Consider the following 14,634-nt stretch of genomic DNA (forward strand, 5'->3'; position numbering starts at 1 on the left):
AGGTTAACATTGGCAAATGGTCCTGGGTCAAATTAATTAAAATTAAATTCTCATTTCCAAGTTCAGAGAAACAGTGTCCTTCGTAAACCAGATTTGTTCAGAGGAAGCAGATCCTGCACTATTTGTAATAAGTCTACAGACAAACCATTGTCAGGGTTCTGAACCCTGCTGCTAGGGACTTCAGGTACCTTCTCCCTCTCAAGTGAACCATATATTAGTGTCTCGGGCTCCAAGCTGAAGGCCCTTCTCCCAGGTCCCTCCATTCAGGGATACACATTCCTTTCACTGAAGAAGTCCAGCTTAAGCTACTCGGATCCATTGGACTTCTATAGGGGATTTTAACCACCAAGTTTCTAGTGTGCCTCTTTTAGACAAAGTTTCTGGCTTGCTCCTTAGTGAGACTTAATCATCCTAATTTTTTAATTTACTTTTTATTCTTCTCTTTAATACCTTCAAAGTGTTAAATTTACAAATAAAGTATCTTCTCAAATAAAGATATAATAGGCACTTTGTTGTACAGCAGAAATTATCACAACATTGTAAATCAACTGTTCTTCAATAAAACAAAAAAATAATCCGACAGGCAGCTTTAGGCCAATTGATCAGCGACAATATAAATGCAGACTATGGGATACTCTTCCCACATTATCCTCTGAAAGGGAAGGATACACATCTTTATTGTTAACTGACAAAAGTTAATTCACTAACCAATTTTATATCAAGTCCACATTATTTATTTATTTATTTATTTATTTATTTATTATTATTATTTTTTTTTTTTTGTCTTTTTGCTATTTCTTGGGCCGCTCCCACGGCATGTGGAGGTTCCCAGGCTAGGGGTCGAATCGGAGCTGTAGCCACCGGCCTACACCAGAGCCACAGCAACGCGGAATCCGAGCCGCGTCTGCAACCTACACCACAGCTCACGGCAACGCCGGATCGTTAACCCACTGAGCAAGGGCAGGGACCGAACCCTCAACCTCATGGTTCCTAGTCGGATTCGTTAACCACTGCGACACGATGGGAACTCCCACATTATTTTTTTAGATTTTAGATTCTTCTCTCGTTATAATCCTGAAACTCTATAAATTATAAAACATCTAATATAGAGCTCAAAAAAATGCCTCAGGAGAAGAAGTAACTTTCCACCATGCTTATTTAAATATGGTTCCGAGTAAAAGCCACTAATCCTAGTCAAATTAAAGCCATTGGTGTAGTTCCCTCATATAAATGGTGTCATCTACTTCATCTTAAAAAGAGGGAACCCTTGGAGTTCCCCTCGTGGCTCAGTGGTTAACGAATCCGACTAGGAACCATGAGGTTGTGGGTTCGATCCCTGGCCTTGTTCAGTGGGTTAACGATCCGGCGTTGCCGTGAGCTGTGGTGTAGGTCACAGACGCAGCTTGGATCCCCAGTTGCTGTGGCTCTGGAGTAGGCCGGCAGCTACAGCTCCAATTCGACCCCTAGCCTGGGAACCTCCACGTGCCGCGGGAGCGGCCCAAGAAATGGCAAAAAGACCAAAAAAAAAGAGGGAACCCTCCACAGCTTAGGGGACATCTTTCTTAAAACTTATAATTTTCTTCCCCCCAAATTATAAAATTGAATCTCTCAAGTGAAATTTTTAGCACAAGCATCCTGTTAGGACTACTGCTGTGTCAGGCAGGCCTACAGCAGTTCCCAGCACATTCCAGAATACCCTCAATAAATTTCTCACTTGGCCTTCACCCCACATGACAGGGTATTGCAGATTCTGTGACACTTCTAAACGAATATGTATTTTTAAAATCACTGCAGAATCTATGTGTATTATTTGTGTAATCAATTCTATAGAAGCTAGATAAAGATCAAAATAGCAATAGTTGTATTTATGGATTTCTAGAGGCCACAGGCAAGGAACCTCAGGTCTGAAGGATGCATATACATTTCTGGGTAGATATTTGGCCTTTTGAGCACCTGGTATGGGGAAACGAAAAAGGTAGAGATGAGTGAGCAGTACCGGCATCAATTTGTTTCTAATGAGTAACTGAGGATTTTGGAAAGACCCAATGTCTTGAGCTTTTTTTTTTTTTTAAGAAAATGCTTGGGAGATGAGGCCCAGGGGATATCACTGAAATGAGTGGTATGCGCCTCACTATCCAACTTGGGCCTGAGAAGATTCAGGGCTGGCGACATGAATGAGACACACCACAGAGCTGGTCTCTCCCAGCCACAGCTCCCAGGGATTAGATGGGGAGGTCAGGCAAATCAGGGTCCAGAGTCTGGCCTCATCCCTACTGAATGTATGACCTTGAGCAAGTTAGCCTGTATGCTTAAACCTCGGGTCTTTCTAAATCTGTCACACTGGGAGAATAATTGTACCCCCACAGTAGTGCTGTTGTGAGGACTAAATGAGAAGATCTATGCAAAGAGTTCCATAAAGAGCCTGAGCTGAAAAAGTGCTGGATGAAAGTCAGCCATCATCATCATTCCTTCTCACCCTACCCAAAGCTTAGAAAGAACTCAGGTGCTCTTTGGGTTTCTGCCACTTAAATGCTTAGGGGAAGCAAGAGCTGTTTGGCTGGAAGACAACACGCTAAAGGGGCAACAGACCGTGGCATCTGGGGCAGAAGCTATATCCTGGCTAGAAAGGAAGAGCCCAATTGCTGTGCTGCTGGGCCTGACAGTCATCACTCTGACACAGCCATGGAGTGCCAAAGTCTTTTGCCTAAAGTGTTAGGTAGGTGGAGTACTGAGAGTACTCCAGTACTCCACCTACCTGAGAATGTGAGAAGCCAGTCTCTCCCCACTCCTTCCCAAGATGCCCCTTAAAATGGGGCTAGTTTGACAAAATAGTCATTCAGAGCTGGGTTTTCAGATAGCTTAAGAGCAATGACACTTAGGAGGCAGAGAGGATTCAGGTCTAGTCCACCTTATGGCTTCATCTGCCTTCTATGTCAATGTCTTACAAACTTCAGTGCAAACATCAGTAGGTCTTGAAATCAAATTAGTGGGTCATCATGATCAGCCTAAAAGGAAAGAAATCTTATAAAAATAGAATTAATTATATCAGAGTAGATTGCAGGTAATAAGAGTATCTTTCATGAAACTTATGTATCAGTTAAATCTATCTTTATGTTTGTGTACATAAAATGTAAAATAGATGTTTGCCGCATGTCATGGTCAGAAGTTTGAGAAGCACCGCATGGGAGAAAGTAACTTATCACTGATCCTGACTCTTCCTTCAAGAAGAATCCAGTTTCCCAAAAGGGAATGAATGCCTGTTAGTAATTCACTCTTGACCCAGACCTGTTAAGGCCTTTGATATTGGGTGTTTAGGGTTCAAGAAAACTCGACTGGGTGTCTGTGGGTGTGTTATAGAAATGGTCAGGAGTGAATACTTAGTACCCTTTTGGATGTTGTACCCCAGACAGAGAATTCACACATAAATTGATTTAAGTTAACATTCATCTCTTAACTCAGAACAGATGTTTACTCTCAGTTGTTTGTTTTTCTAGGTTGCTTGTTTTAGTGAATAAGATGAAATGACAGATATGAATATTAGACAACTCAGAATTTTGGGCATAACATTATTTCTCCTGTGAAAGCAAAGTGTTTGACAACCTTTAGGTGTGTGTGCTATTTTCTCACCTGGCGAGCAGCATAGCTTCCAGGGGATCCAGGATATCGCTCTATCAGCAGTGGTCGTAAGTCATTTTGCCACATTTCAGAAATACTGGTGCCTTCTGCAACTTGCCGAAGAGATGATAAATTCAAAGGGGCTGGTTGATGATAACTCTGAGGATCAAATAACATTGTTTAACTGGCTTCATTTTCTAAAATTTTAATTGAGACATTTGCAATTATAAAATATTCATTTGAACCTCAAAATAAAGAGATAGCTCTTACATTATACAAAATAAATTAAACTACTCCACTGTAAAATTGGCCCCTTGGTACTTCCCATTGTGCATCAGCTGGTTAAGAACCCAACTTAGTGTCTGCGAGGATGCATGTTCGATCCCTGGCCTTGCTCAGTGGGTTAAAGATCCAGTGTTGCGGCAAGCTGCAGCATAGGTAGGTCACAGATGTAGCTCGGATCCTGTGTGGCCGTGGCCGTGGCATAGGTTTACAGCTGCAGCTCCAATTCCACCCCTAGCCCAAGAACTTAACACTGATATCCTATGTAACTTTTAATAATTTTGATACAATTGCTTTGTAAAACTAAGGTTTAAAAATATCAATTGTTGCAGTTCCCAAGGCTCAGCAGAAACAAATCTGACTAGTATCCATGAGGATGTGTGTTCTATCCCTGGCCTCACCCAGTGAGCTAAGGATCTGGCGTTGCTATGAGCTGTGATGTAGGTCGCAGATGCTGCTTGAATCCCGCATTGCTGTGGCTGTGGCATAGGCCAGCGGCTGCAATTCCCATTCAGTCCCTAGCCTGGGAACTTCCATATGCCGTGGGTGTGGCCCTAAGGAGCCAAAATAAAAATAAAAATAAATAAATAATTTGTTGATATCCTAGTCTTAAGAAAATACAATATTTCAAAAACTACAGCCAACAAAACAATATACTTTGTTCGCATAATTGCTTTATAAAAGCCAGTGTAGTGTTATAGAATAAGAGAAGCTGGCATAAGAGAAGCTGGATTCAAAGTTTCTATCTGCCATTTATAGGTTGTATGATCTTGGGCAGATCCCTTTCCTTCTCATTCCCTTCAAAATACTAATAAAGGAATTTAGAGCTAGATCTGCATTGTCCAGTATGGTAGCCATCAGCCACACATGACTATTTAACCCTTGAAACATGGGAAGTCAAATGGAGGTATGCTTGCTTAAGTGTATTATATATATTGAAGTTTGAAGACTTAGTATGAAAAAAATGTAAAATATATCATTAATAATTTTATAGTAGTTACATGTAGAAATAATAATTTCTGATATATTGAGTTAAATAAAATATAGTATTATAATATCACCTATTGCCTCTACTTTAAAGAAGCCACTAGAAAATTTTAAATTACATATGTGCATCTCATTATATATTTCTGTCGAACAGCTCTAAACTAGATGATTTTCAATTCCCTTCAGCTAGAGCTGGATGATTCCATAACCCACTAAATGGTAGACTTTACATCTTTGGTTAAATTATTTTAATATTATATTAATATATTAATGTTCACAATTATATATTAATTAAGTGAATCTTAATTTAAGCAGCTAAACATACCTAGCATTCAAATTTGTGTTTTGGATATTGCTTTACACACGCTGTATTTTCCTATGATGCTAATAATGATGAATCATTCATTCTTTACATGTTTATCAGGTACTCAGTGTCGTGACCAGATGATTTCTTTCCTGAGAGGCATGATGAAGGAAACATAAATTCTTTGGAATGCAAAGCAGAACTCAGGGGAGCCCTATCAATCTTACAGCTCTTTCCAAGACCAGGGTAAGTCAACTATGTCTAAGTTACCACATGGGTTTTTTCACTCTTTAAGAAACTGTGAGATTAGAGAGTGCTTATTGCTTAATTATTCACACCCATCTACACTTTGCTGTGCCTCAGAATTCCTCTCCAGTGTTATCATGCGAAGAGTGTGGGCTGCAGGTCCAGGTAGATCCCTTCACGCCACGTCTCAACTTAACTCCCCAGCACTTAGTGGCCACCACCTCTGACCAGGTTTACTTAACTTCATCAAGACTTAATTTCCTCACCTATAAAAGGGAGATAAGAACACCTACTTCCTAGGGTAATTATAATTAAGTGAGCTAATTCATGTAAACTGCCTCAGTAAACATTCAGTGAGTTTTATGAGTTCTATTACCATCTATCAAACACCAAAGATGTATAGAATTCAGAGCTAGAAAGGCCACTTAGAGATGATTATAGTCCTACCTTCCTGTTTTATGTCTGTGGAAACTGAGGATCATAAAAACCAGCTGATTTTCCCAAGGTTGTAGGAGAAGTACAGGTAAGTTGGAGAAAAGATTTCAGTTCTGTAGCTTCCCAATCCCGTTCTAGTCTTAACGCTGCCTCCCTGCATTGTCTGTGCACTTCCAGAGGACAACACAGTGTATTGATGCTGTCTGAACATCTTGAGGTTTGTGTTTATTTACTAGCAACACATGTTGAAATATATTTCCTTCATAAATGTGCTGCTGTGGCTTTTCACTTCCTTGGTACTCAGATCTAAGTCCTCATATTAACTCTCAAACAGCACTTTGAGAAGAAAGGGAGCTAAAAGACAAAACAATAGCGATGTGAGAAGTGGAAAAAGGGACTGGAGGCAAGAAGTCGGAAAACTTATTTGGTTAAATATTACTTAACCTGGCCAACAGGAGCCTCTGGTCTCTCCTGCTGCCTCACAAGCCCGATGCAGGGCCACTCTCCTCCATGCTTCAGTCACCTTGGCACTCTTCCAGGCTGCAAAGCAGTGTGGGGCTCAGCCCTCCTGAGGGTTTTGCATTGTGATGCCTTCTACCCTTGAAGGTTTTCCCCTTCCTCTTCACCCAGCTAAGTCCTGCTCATTTCAGGTCGAAGCTTAGAGGCCTTGTGTATTTATTTAATGTCTGATTTCATGCAAGATGTGAACTCCAGGAGCACAGGAACTCTCTCTCTTGTTTTCCACTCTCTCCCCAGAACTACTCAGTGCCCAGCTCATGTGGCACACTTAAAAAGTATTAGATGAATTCATCAAATATGGAATCAACAGATGAACTATCTTTCTAAAACTAATTTCACTTAGACTATGTTTACATAATAATAAAGTAAAATGGGCATATTTGCCACCATAGATATCAAATCAATTGAATGAATAGAAATTATAAAGGCAGGAAAGATAGGTGTCTGCCTGCTGCAAAGGGCCAAGAAGAGCTGTAGTTCAATGTTGGTGGGCTTCTGTTCTTTTTGAATTTCTGAAAGTCGATGCTTGTGACAACTTAGAGTTGGATTAGCCCAGGGCAGTCACTGTGACAATTGAGAACTATTGTGTCAAAAGCTGTTTGACCAGGGGCTCCTTTTCTATTTGCTATCCACGTCTCCATCCCTGAGCCTACCTGGTCACTGTGGTCCTTCACTCCATGTGGTCCCCAGTGAAAGGAAATCAAGCTGGTGTTTAAGTGGGTGATTTACGGAGGCTTGAAAGAATTCATAGGAGATTTAAGAAAAAACAGGAACAAAATAAATAACCCTCCAGTATCTCTACCTATAACATGGATGAAACATAGTTGAGAAATAGCACCAAAAAATGCTTAATGGGGAGTTCCCATTGTAATGAACCCAACTAGTATCCATGAGGATGTGGATTCTATCCCTGGCCTTGCTCAGAGGGTTAAGGACCCAGCATTGCCTTGAGCTGTGGTATAATTCCATTCGTGGCTCAGATCTGGCATTGGTGTGGCTGTGGTGTAGGCCAGCAACTGCAGCTGTGATTTGACCCTTCGCCTGGAAACTTCTATATGCTGTGGGCTGCAGCCCTAAAAAAACAAACAGAAAAAGTTTAATGGATGAATAAAGGGTAAATTTATCAGGCAGACCAGTTGGAGCTCCTAAATACAGAGACTTACCTGGATTGATCCTTAATCTCCTGGGCTCATCCATTTAATTAACATACTTCAGTAAAGAGCCCTCCCTCTCCTTGCCTCCCTGGGAATAAAGATGCCCCTGTGAAATCAGAGATTAAAAGCTTCCCAATCAGTGAAAGATAGAGAAGGGGAAACAGTCACACTCAGTTTAACTGCTTTAGCCTTTCTGTTCAATAAAGCCCTGAATGGAGAAGCATTTGATTTTTCCAACCTAAACAGCATCCATTTATTTTTTTTGGAGGCTGACTCAGAACTCAATAAATATAAACAATCTATGTGGACTTGAGAGGAAGAAGTGAGAGGGAAAACCTTGGAAGAAAGTGTGGACTGGGCATGAAGACAGTAAATGAATGAGCCAAAACTGTGTTTAGCCCAATGTTAAATGTCAGCCCCCGATTATTCTAGGTTTATTTCAATTAAAAGACATGTAGACAATTTTCTATTGATAAGACATTCTCAGAAGAATGAGTGTCTATTACAGCCCCTGCCTTGTCTTTCTATCCAGGCAGAAAGGACAATAAGTCTGCTTTGGGTGACAAGAATCTTTCAGCTAAAAAAGTGTGAACCAGATATCCCACAGCATCTCCTCTGGACTACTCACAGGGTGCCAGGCCAATGAGGGGTTTGATTACATAATCTGTAGAGCTGGCCCAGCTTGCAAAGAGATTTGAGGTCCCAAAACATTGGATTAAAGGGAGACCAGAAGCACAGCCAATTCAATTCCAGTTACCATCCCATATGAGCATCTCCCAGACAGCACCTGTTGTCTACTGCAAATTCAACCCAGCCAGCATTTACTGAACTTCTTCTGTGTTGGATGCCACTAATACTACAAATGTAGCTGTGGAACAATTGGGAACAGAATATAAAGTTTAGATAAAGTTCTGTCTTTAAATGCTAGCAGCCCTCTATCTAAAAACAAAGTAGTAGTGGCTTTAGAAACAACAATTTATGGTCAAAGTCTAGCTCCCCGGAGTTTCCCAGTGGAAACGAATCCGACTAGTATCCATGAGGATTCAGGTTCGATCCCTGGCCTCATTCAGTGGATCAGGGATCCAGCATTGCCATGAGCTGTGGTGTAAGTTGCAGACATGACTCAGATCCCACGTTGCTGTGGCTGTGCTGTAGGCTGGCAGCTGTAGCTCTGATCTGACCCCTAGCCTGGAAACTTCCATGTGCCATGGGTATGGCCCTAAAAAGAAAAAAAAAATTCCAGCTCCCTCACTTACTAGCTTTAACTAATCTGTATAATGGATATCATAGTACTTACCTGCCTAATGGTAGAAACTCAAAAATGGCACGTTTTCTTTCTCCCTCTACCACCAACACCCAGCCTACTATTGGCCCCCATCCCTGCCTTACACTCTCCATTGCTTCTTCATGATTCATAAGAATCATAGTGGTAGAGAGGTAGATGGTTAAAGACTTTCAGAACCCTGAAGAGGGGAACTCTAAAGAATTTTAGAATATATGTGGCTCCAGCAGAAGAATGTGAAATGCTGATGAGAGCTGTAATTGTCTGCCAGAGCTACCCTGGATAAGGACTCCTAGGTGAGGTCAACTCTCCTGTATGAGGTTCCTCTGCTCAAAAAATCTGCCCTTCCAGGAGTTCCTGTTGTGGCACAGTGGTTAATGAATCCGACTAGGAACCATGAGCTTGCAGTTCAATCCCTGGCCTTGCTCAATGGGTTAAGGATCCGGCATTGCCATGAGCTGTGGTGTACATCGCAGATGCGGCTCGGATCCCGAGTTGCTGTGGCTGTGGTGTAGGCCAGTGGCTATAGCTCCGATTCGACCCCTAACCTGGGAACCTCCATATGCCCTGGGAGCGGCGCTAGAAAAAGCAAAGACAAAAAAAAAAAAAAAATTCTGCCCTTCCACCCTCAATATGACTTGAAATTTTCTACTTCACCTTATAATAAAGGAAAATTCTACCATTTAAAATACATTGAGGAGTTCCCGTCGTGGCTCAGTGGTTAACGAATCCGACTAGGAACCATGAGGTTGCGGGTTCGGTCCCTGCCCTTGCTCAGTGGGTTAACGATCCGGCGTTGCTGTGAGCTGTGGTGTATGTTGCAGACACGGCTCGAATCCCGCGTTGCTGTGGCTCTGGCGTAGGCCCGTGGCTACAGCTCCGATTCAACCCCTAGCCTGGGAACCTCCATATGCCGCCGGAGCGGCCCAAGAAATAGCAACAACAACAACAATAACAACAACAACAAAAGACAAAAAAAATAAAAATAAAAATAAAATACATTAAGTCTTGGCTTTATAATAGAGGAAGTTTAGAAACAACCTATCTAGTAATAAAGGGATAGTTAAATTAAGGAAAGATGAGAGCTCTTTAAATTGCTGCTGTAGGGATTCCCATTGTGGCTTAGCAGGTTAAGAACCCAACATAGTCTTCGTGAGGATGCAGGTTGAATCCCTGGCCTTGCTCAGTGGGTTAAGGATCCAGTGTTGCCTCAGGCTGCAGCGTCACTGTGGCTGTGGTGTAGGCTGACAGCTGCAGCTGCAATTTGACCCCTAGCCTGGGAACTTCCATATGCTGTAGGCGTAGCCATAAAAAGGAAAAAAAAAAATGCTACCATGATTGAGCATAAGTTTCCTCCTGTGTAAATTGGGGATGACCATACCCTCCTCACAGGGACACTGTGAGGTTCAAGTGAGATGCTGATCTATAGAATCTTGGTACCCAGATGCCAATGCCTATGATATACACCTGTGGGCCCACATGGTAATCTAATAACTTGTAATACTTCTATGGAAAAACTGTTTACAGGTTTCAGATAAGCAAATTGGAACACAACCGTAAACTAGGATTGAACAGTTTTTACATATTGGATCCCACTGGAAGAGTCACACCTTTATTTCAAAGCAAAGAAAATGGATTTCACAATCAATGCTTCCCTTACCACACCTCACCTTTCGGCAGACCAGTGTACCAAGGGCACACCTCACATGATTAAAATAGCTAAATGCCACAAAAAGCAGGAAGGCATATGTTTTAGTGTGGATTAATTCCCAGCTTCCCAGGCTGCAAACTGTACTGGCCACCTGGAAGACTTTACAAAAGCCTGGAGAGTAAGGGGTGGGGGAGGGGACCAGAAATCAGGAATTGTCATGGCTGATTTTATCATTTGCTTCTGCATTTCCACCATTGGAAAGGATATAGTTTCCCAATAGAAAAATAATCAGAAGCATTTTAAATATAAAAGGGATTTGTGCTTTAAAAGACCTTTCTCAAAAGTTAAATTCTCATTGGTATTTTACCTTGTAAGAATATAGCACCTTCTCCCACCCAAAATACAGCCTGCCTGCAAATGATCCCTTCCTAGCAGCTTCTTCAAACACTCCTCACCTCATTCATTCCCATCCATTTCCACGTATCATAAAGACACATTTGCCTTGGCTCCACATGCTGGTAGTCAATGCCCCTTCCCAATTTCTGGCCAGGAAGCAAAAGTTTTAAATCCGTAAGGATATTCCTCAATGGATGTTACTCCTACTGAACCCCCATGGAAAGCTCTTCTTACCATGAAGTTATTATTGAGTTGACTATCCTCATCCTCACCAGGTTCTCTATGGCTAGTGGTGTCCACGTGTAAGTGGGGCATGTTATAGCCCTTGAAAGGTGAAACTAAAAGTATTACTCAGAGGACTGAAGGGGCGATTCATGTACATATGCTTGTGCCTGGGCGGAGGAGCATGCGGCCTTGAGAGGGCCTGTACGTTCACAGGGTGCTCAGTATTTCAAACCTCTGAGTTGATACTGACATTCTGTAACCATTCAAAAGATCTTTTTAACAATATGATCAATGTTTATATCCCTGCTGCTTTTTGCTTTGCTGCTTTATTTAGTATCTTTGAAAGTATACCATTTTACTCCAATACCATTAACTTTTGCTTAAGTCCCTAGCAATTACAGGATTTCAAAACTGTTACACAAGAAAAGGAATAATTGCGAAGCTATTTACTGCACGTAGAGGCAACTTGCAGATCATTTTTATCCTAAATTCCATATGTGAAATTTCCACCTACTACTCGATACATTTCCCTGACGATTGCACTTTACTCTCTTTGAAGAAAAAGAAAATGTTAAAGTAAAGCTGGTCTCCATTTACGCGCCTTCGTTCAGAGCTGATCTGCTGAAAAATCTAAAACAGACCAACACTAGTCCGTGCTGACTGCCTGGAAACTTCAGCCTTGGGAGGGCTTCCTTGGATGTCGGGGCGAGGCAGCAGCGGGCACACCTCCAGGCGCGCCCGGCTCCCTGGCGGCGGGGAGCTCGGAGTCCGCGCGCCTCTCAGCTCCCGAGTGGGCGGCGAACCGGCGATGCGCCCTCGCCTCCCTGCTCCGCCGCAGAAAGCGAGTCACGCTTCCTGTGTCTATCAGTACCCGCAGCAGACCGCAGCGGAGGGGAGGCCGGTGACATCACCCAGCTCCCGTGGCGTACCCAAAGCAGCCCGGCGGCCAGCGAGGAACACTGGCGAGGACGCAGAACCCCGACCTCTCGGGGCTCCGGGAGGGAGGACCTCGGCTCTGCCTTGCCTCCCATCTTGTCTAGACTGGGGCTCTGGGTCCCACACCCAGCAAGAGCCGCCCAGGTACAATCGCGCAGCAGCAACCCCTCACCTTCTCCTGGGTCCATACTGCCGCGCTCCGACTGACCCCCTGAGCCGCCAGGGACAGGGTGGCCACCAGCAGCAGCAGGTGGAGAGTGCCCACGAAGCGCCGGTCCCCACCGCCTGTCATCTCTCCAGGACTGTCCCGGCGCGGGTTCCCAGAGTCGCCGGCGGTCACGAGCCCGGGAACGCGCGTCCTTCGCCTTCCCCCCTCTCCACCCTTGGGTCGATAGCTCCCGCCTCCCCATCGCCTCCCTGTCGCCTCCCCACTGCGCTGCGCAGGCCAAGGCCGCTTCTCTCCAACCCCCACCTTCCACCTTAGCAACCCAGAGGCTGGGCTGTCCTGGGAGGCACAGGCTTCCGAATCCATGGGAACAGAGACGGCCACTTCCTTGTCTAGGAGAGGAAGAAAGGAAGGAGGGAAGAGACGTGGAAGAAGCTTTTTTTTTTTTTAATCTCCACTGCCTGGGGGTGACCGAGAATACAAAGGGAAGGGAGAGGGTTTCTCAGACCCTGTGAGGTTAGGAAGTGTTTTCCCACGGCTTCATTAAGAAGGGATGGACAGGGATCGACATTTACTGAATACTTCTGTGCCAGTCACTGTCCTAGGTGCTTTTCCGATTTTCCCTTACTTGATCTTCATAACCATGTGAGGTAGGTATTAATTCCATTTTACAGATGAGGAAACAAAGCTTGAACTGGAACCGTCAAACATCCTTTATAACAGCCCATCGTCTCTCTCTCTCTCTCTCTCTCTCTCTCTCTCACACACACACACACACACACACACACACAAATACTTAGCTTGCCTCATAGGAGACAGACCATCGTACTCCCAGACTGAGAAGTATAATTGAGGTAAAATAAATTATCTGAAATAAATGAGATAATGTTCACAGTGGCTGTTGAGGCAGCCATCTTCTCCAATCCATACCCTACAAAAGGAAAGGCTAAAAACAATGTATTTATTTTCTTTGTAACATCAAAAATCACTTACCAAGATAATCCTAGAAACAAACACTATCTCAGTTTTGTCTGCAGGTTTCTGGTCTAAGTTGTCAGGCAATTACTTCATCATCCTCTTTTCCTTCCAAAATGAGGATTAGGGCATGGGCTGCTCTGAGTCATCTCCTAGAAACTTTTAGATCCCAGAAAAAAATATATGTCAAAATAATGACATTGACACAGACCTACTTCCCAAAGAGCAAAGGTCTGAAGGTAATGGAGTCCGCCAGAAGGCTCACCCACTCTACTCTGTCTTCTTAGGCTTGGCTATAAGAGTGAGTTTGAAAAGGGAAAGGGTTGACCTGGAGATACACTGTCTGCCCTCCTCTGGAGCTACAGGAGAAGACAGGATGGAAATTCCTACTTTCCTGATGTTCAGAATTACTAATCCTATTCGTGTCTCAGAGTTTAGAGTAGGAATTCAAATCTTCAGGTGCAAACAAAATTAAATAGCTTCTTTAGTACATCCATGGACAGTGCTTCTGATAATCAGACCACCTCAGAATACTGGTATACATTCAGAACAAAACTACTGTCACATCTCCCGATACATTTTTTACACTCTTGCTGCTTAGACCAACCTTGAAATAGTGGGTTTCCTAGGTAGCTGGATAAGAAACATGATTATTTTTCTTACGCTATTGCCTTTTTATCTTTCCACAACAAGATTTCTATAAGAAAGGCTTGGTGGAAAAAATAGCAAACCTATATGAAACAAAATGCTAAAGATAATATGCTAAGTATAAGCAATTCAAAATAGGAAGTACAAAAATGCTGGAGTTTAACTGTTAATACATAATTTTGATGATTAGTTTCCATTGCCTACAGTGCTCCAGTTTTCTCCAGTTTGGGTTATATTTAAGTCAGTAAGATGCTGTTGCAGTTTGGGCTCTACAGGAAGTAGACTCTGAGACAGAGCTTAGCATTCAGGATGTGTATTAGGGAGTGCCCCTGGGACAAACCCCTGTGGGAGGGAGAGGGAGGAACTGGACTGGGCAGAGGCAAGAGCCAGCAGGGAAGTGCCGCCCCCCCACCCCCTACCCCCCCAGTTTCATCCCAACACATTGAGAGCCCTGGAGCTGAAATCTGCCTGTCAGAGTTGTCCCATAGTGAACAAAAATGGCTGGATCTTTATACCTTCACCTCAGTGGGGTGACTTTTCTACTAGCAGCTCTCTGCAGCCAAAGAAGCTGACAGCTAGAGGCTGTCTGGTAATAATACTCCAAGAGCTATAGCAGTCTGCAGGAAATCTGAACAGTACATCTCTATATCCACCACTAATGCTTCCAAATAATATATCTTGTACAAATCTAAAACATTTTGCATAGTAAGTGAAACTGATTTTAGTAAATCATTCTTTACACATGCAGTCTTTTCTGTCTGCTTTCCATAAGTCTACAAATTCAATGTAGCTCTCTATGTGTCCCTTCCTACT

At 43.1% G+C, this 14,634-nt stretch overlaps 1 protein-coding gene across 1 annotated transcript in view; it reads right to left on the reverse strand.

The window, feature by feature from the left end:
• QPCT (glutaminyl-peptide cyclotransferase) overlaps window positions 1-12,419 on the reverse strand; it is a 28,460-nt gene extending 16,041 nt beyond the window's left edge. Inside the window, exons 1-2 of the mRNA XM_047782271.1 lie at window positions 12,205-12,419; window positions 3,628-3,774 (exon numbers count right to left, since the gene is read on the reverse strand). Of these exons, the coding sequence (XP_047638227.1) occupies window positions 3,628-3,774; window positions 12,205-12,324 (267 nt within the window). The 5' untranslated portion in view covers window positions 12,325-12,419. The remainder of the gene's footprint in view (window positions 1-3,627; window positions 3,775-12,204) is intronic.
• Window positions 12,420-14,634: the final 2,215 nt, after the last annotated feature.

The sequence above is a fragment of the Phacochoerus africanus genome, chromosome 5 (genome assembly GCF_016906955.1).
Source record: "Phacochoerus africanus isolate WHEZ1 chromosome 5, ROS_Pafr_v1, whole genome shotgun sequence".
NCBI lineage: Eukaryota > Metazoa > Chordata > Mammalia > Artiodactyla > Suidae > Phacochoerus > Phacochoerus africanus.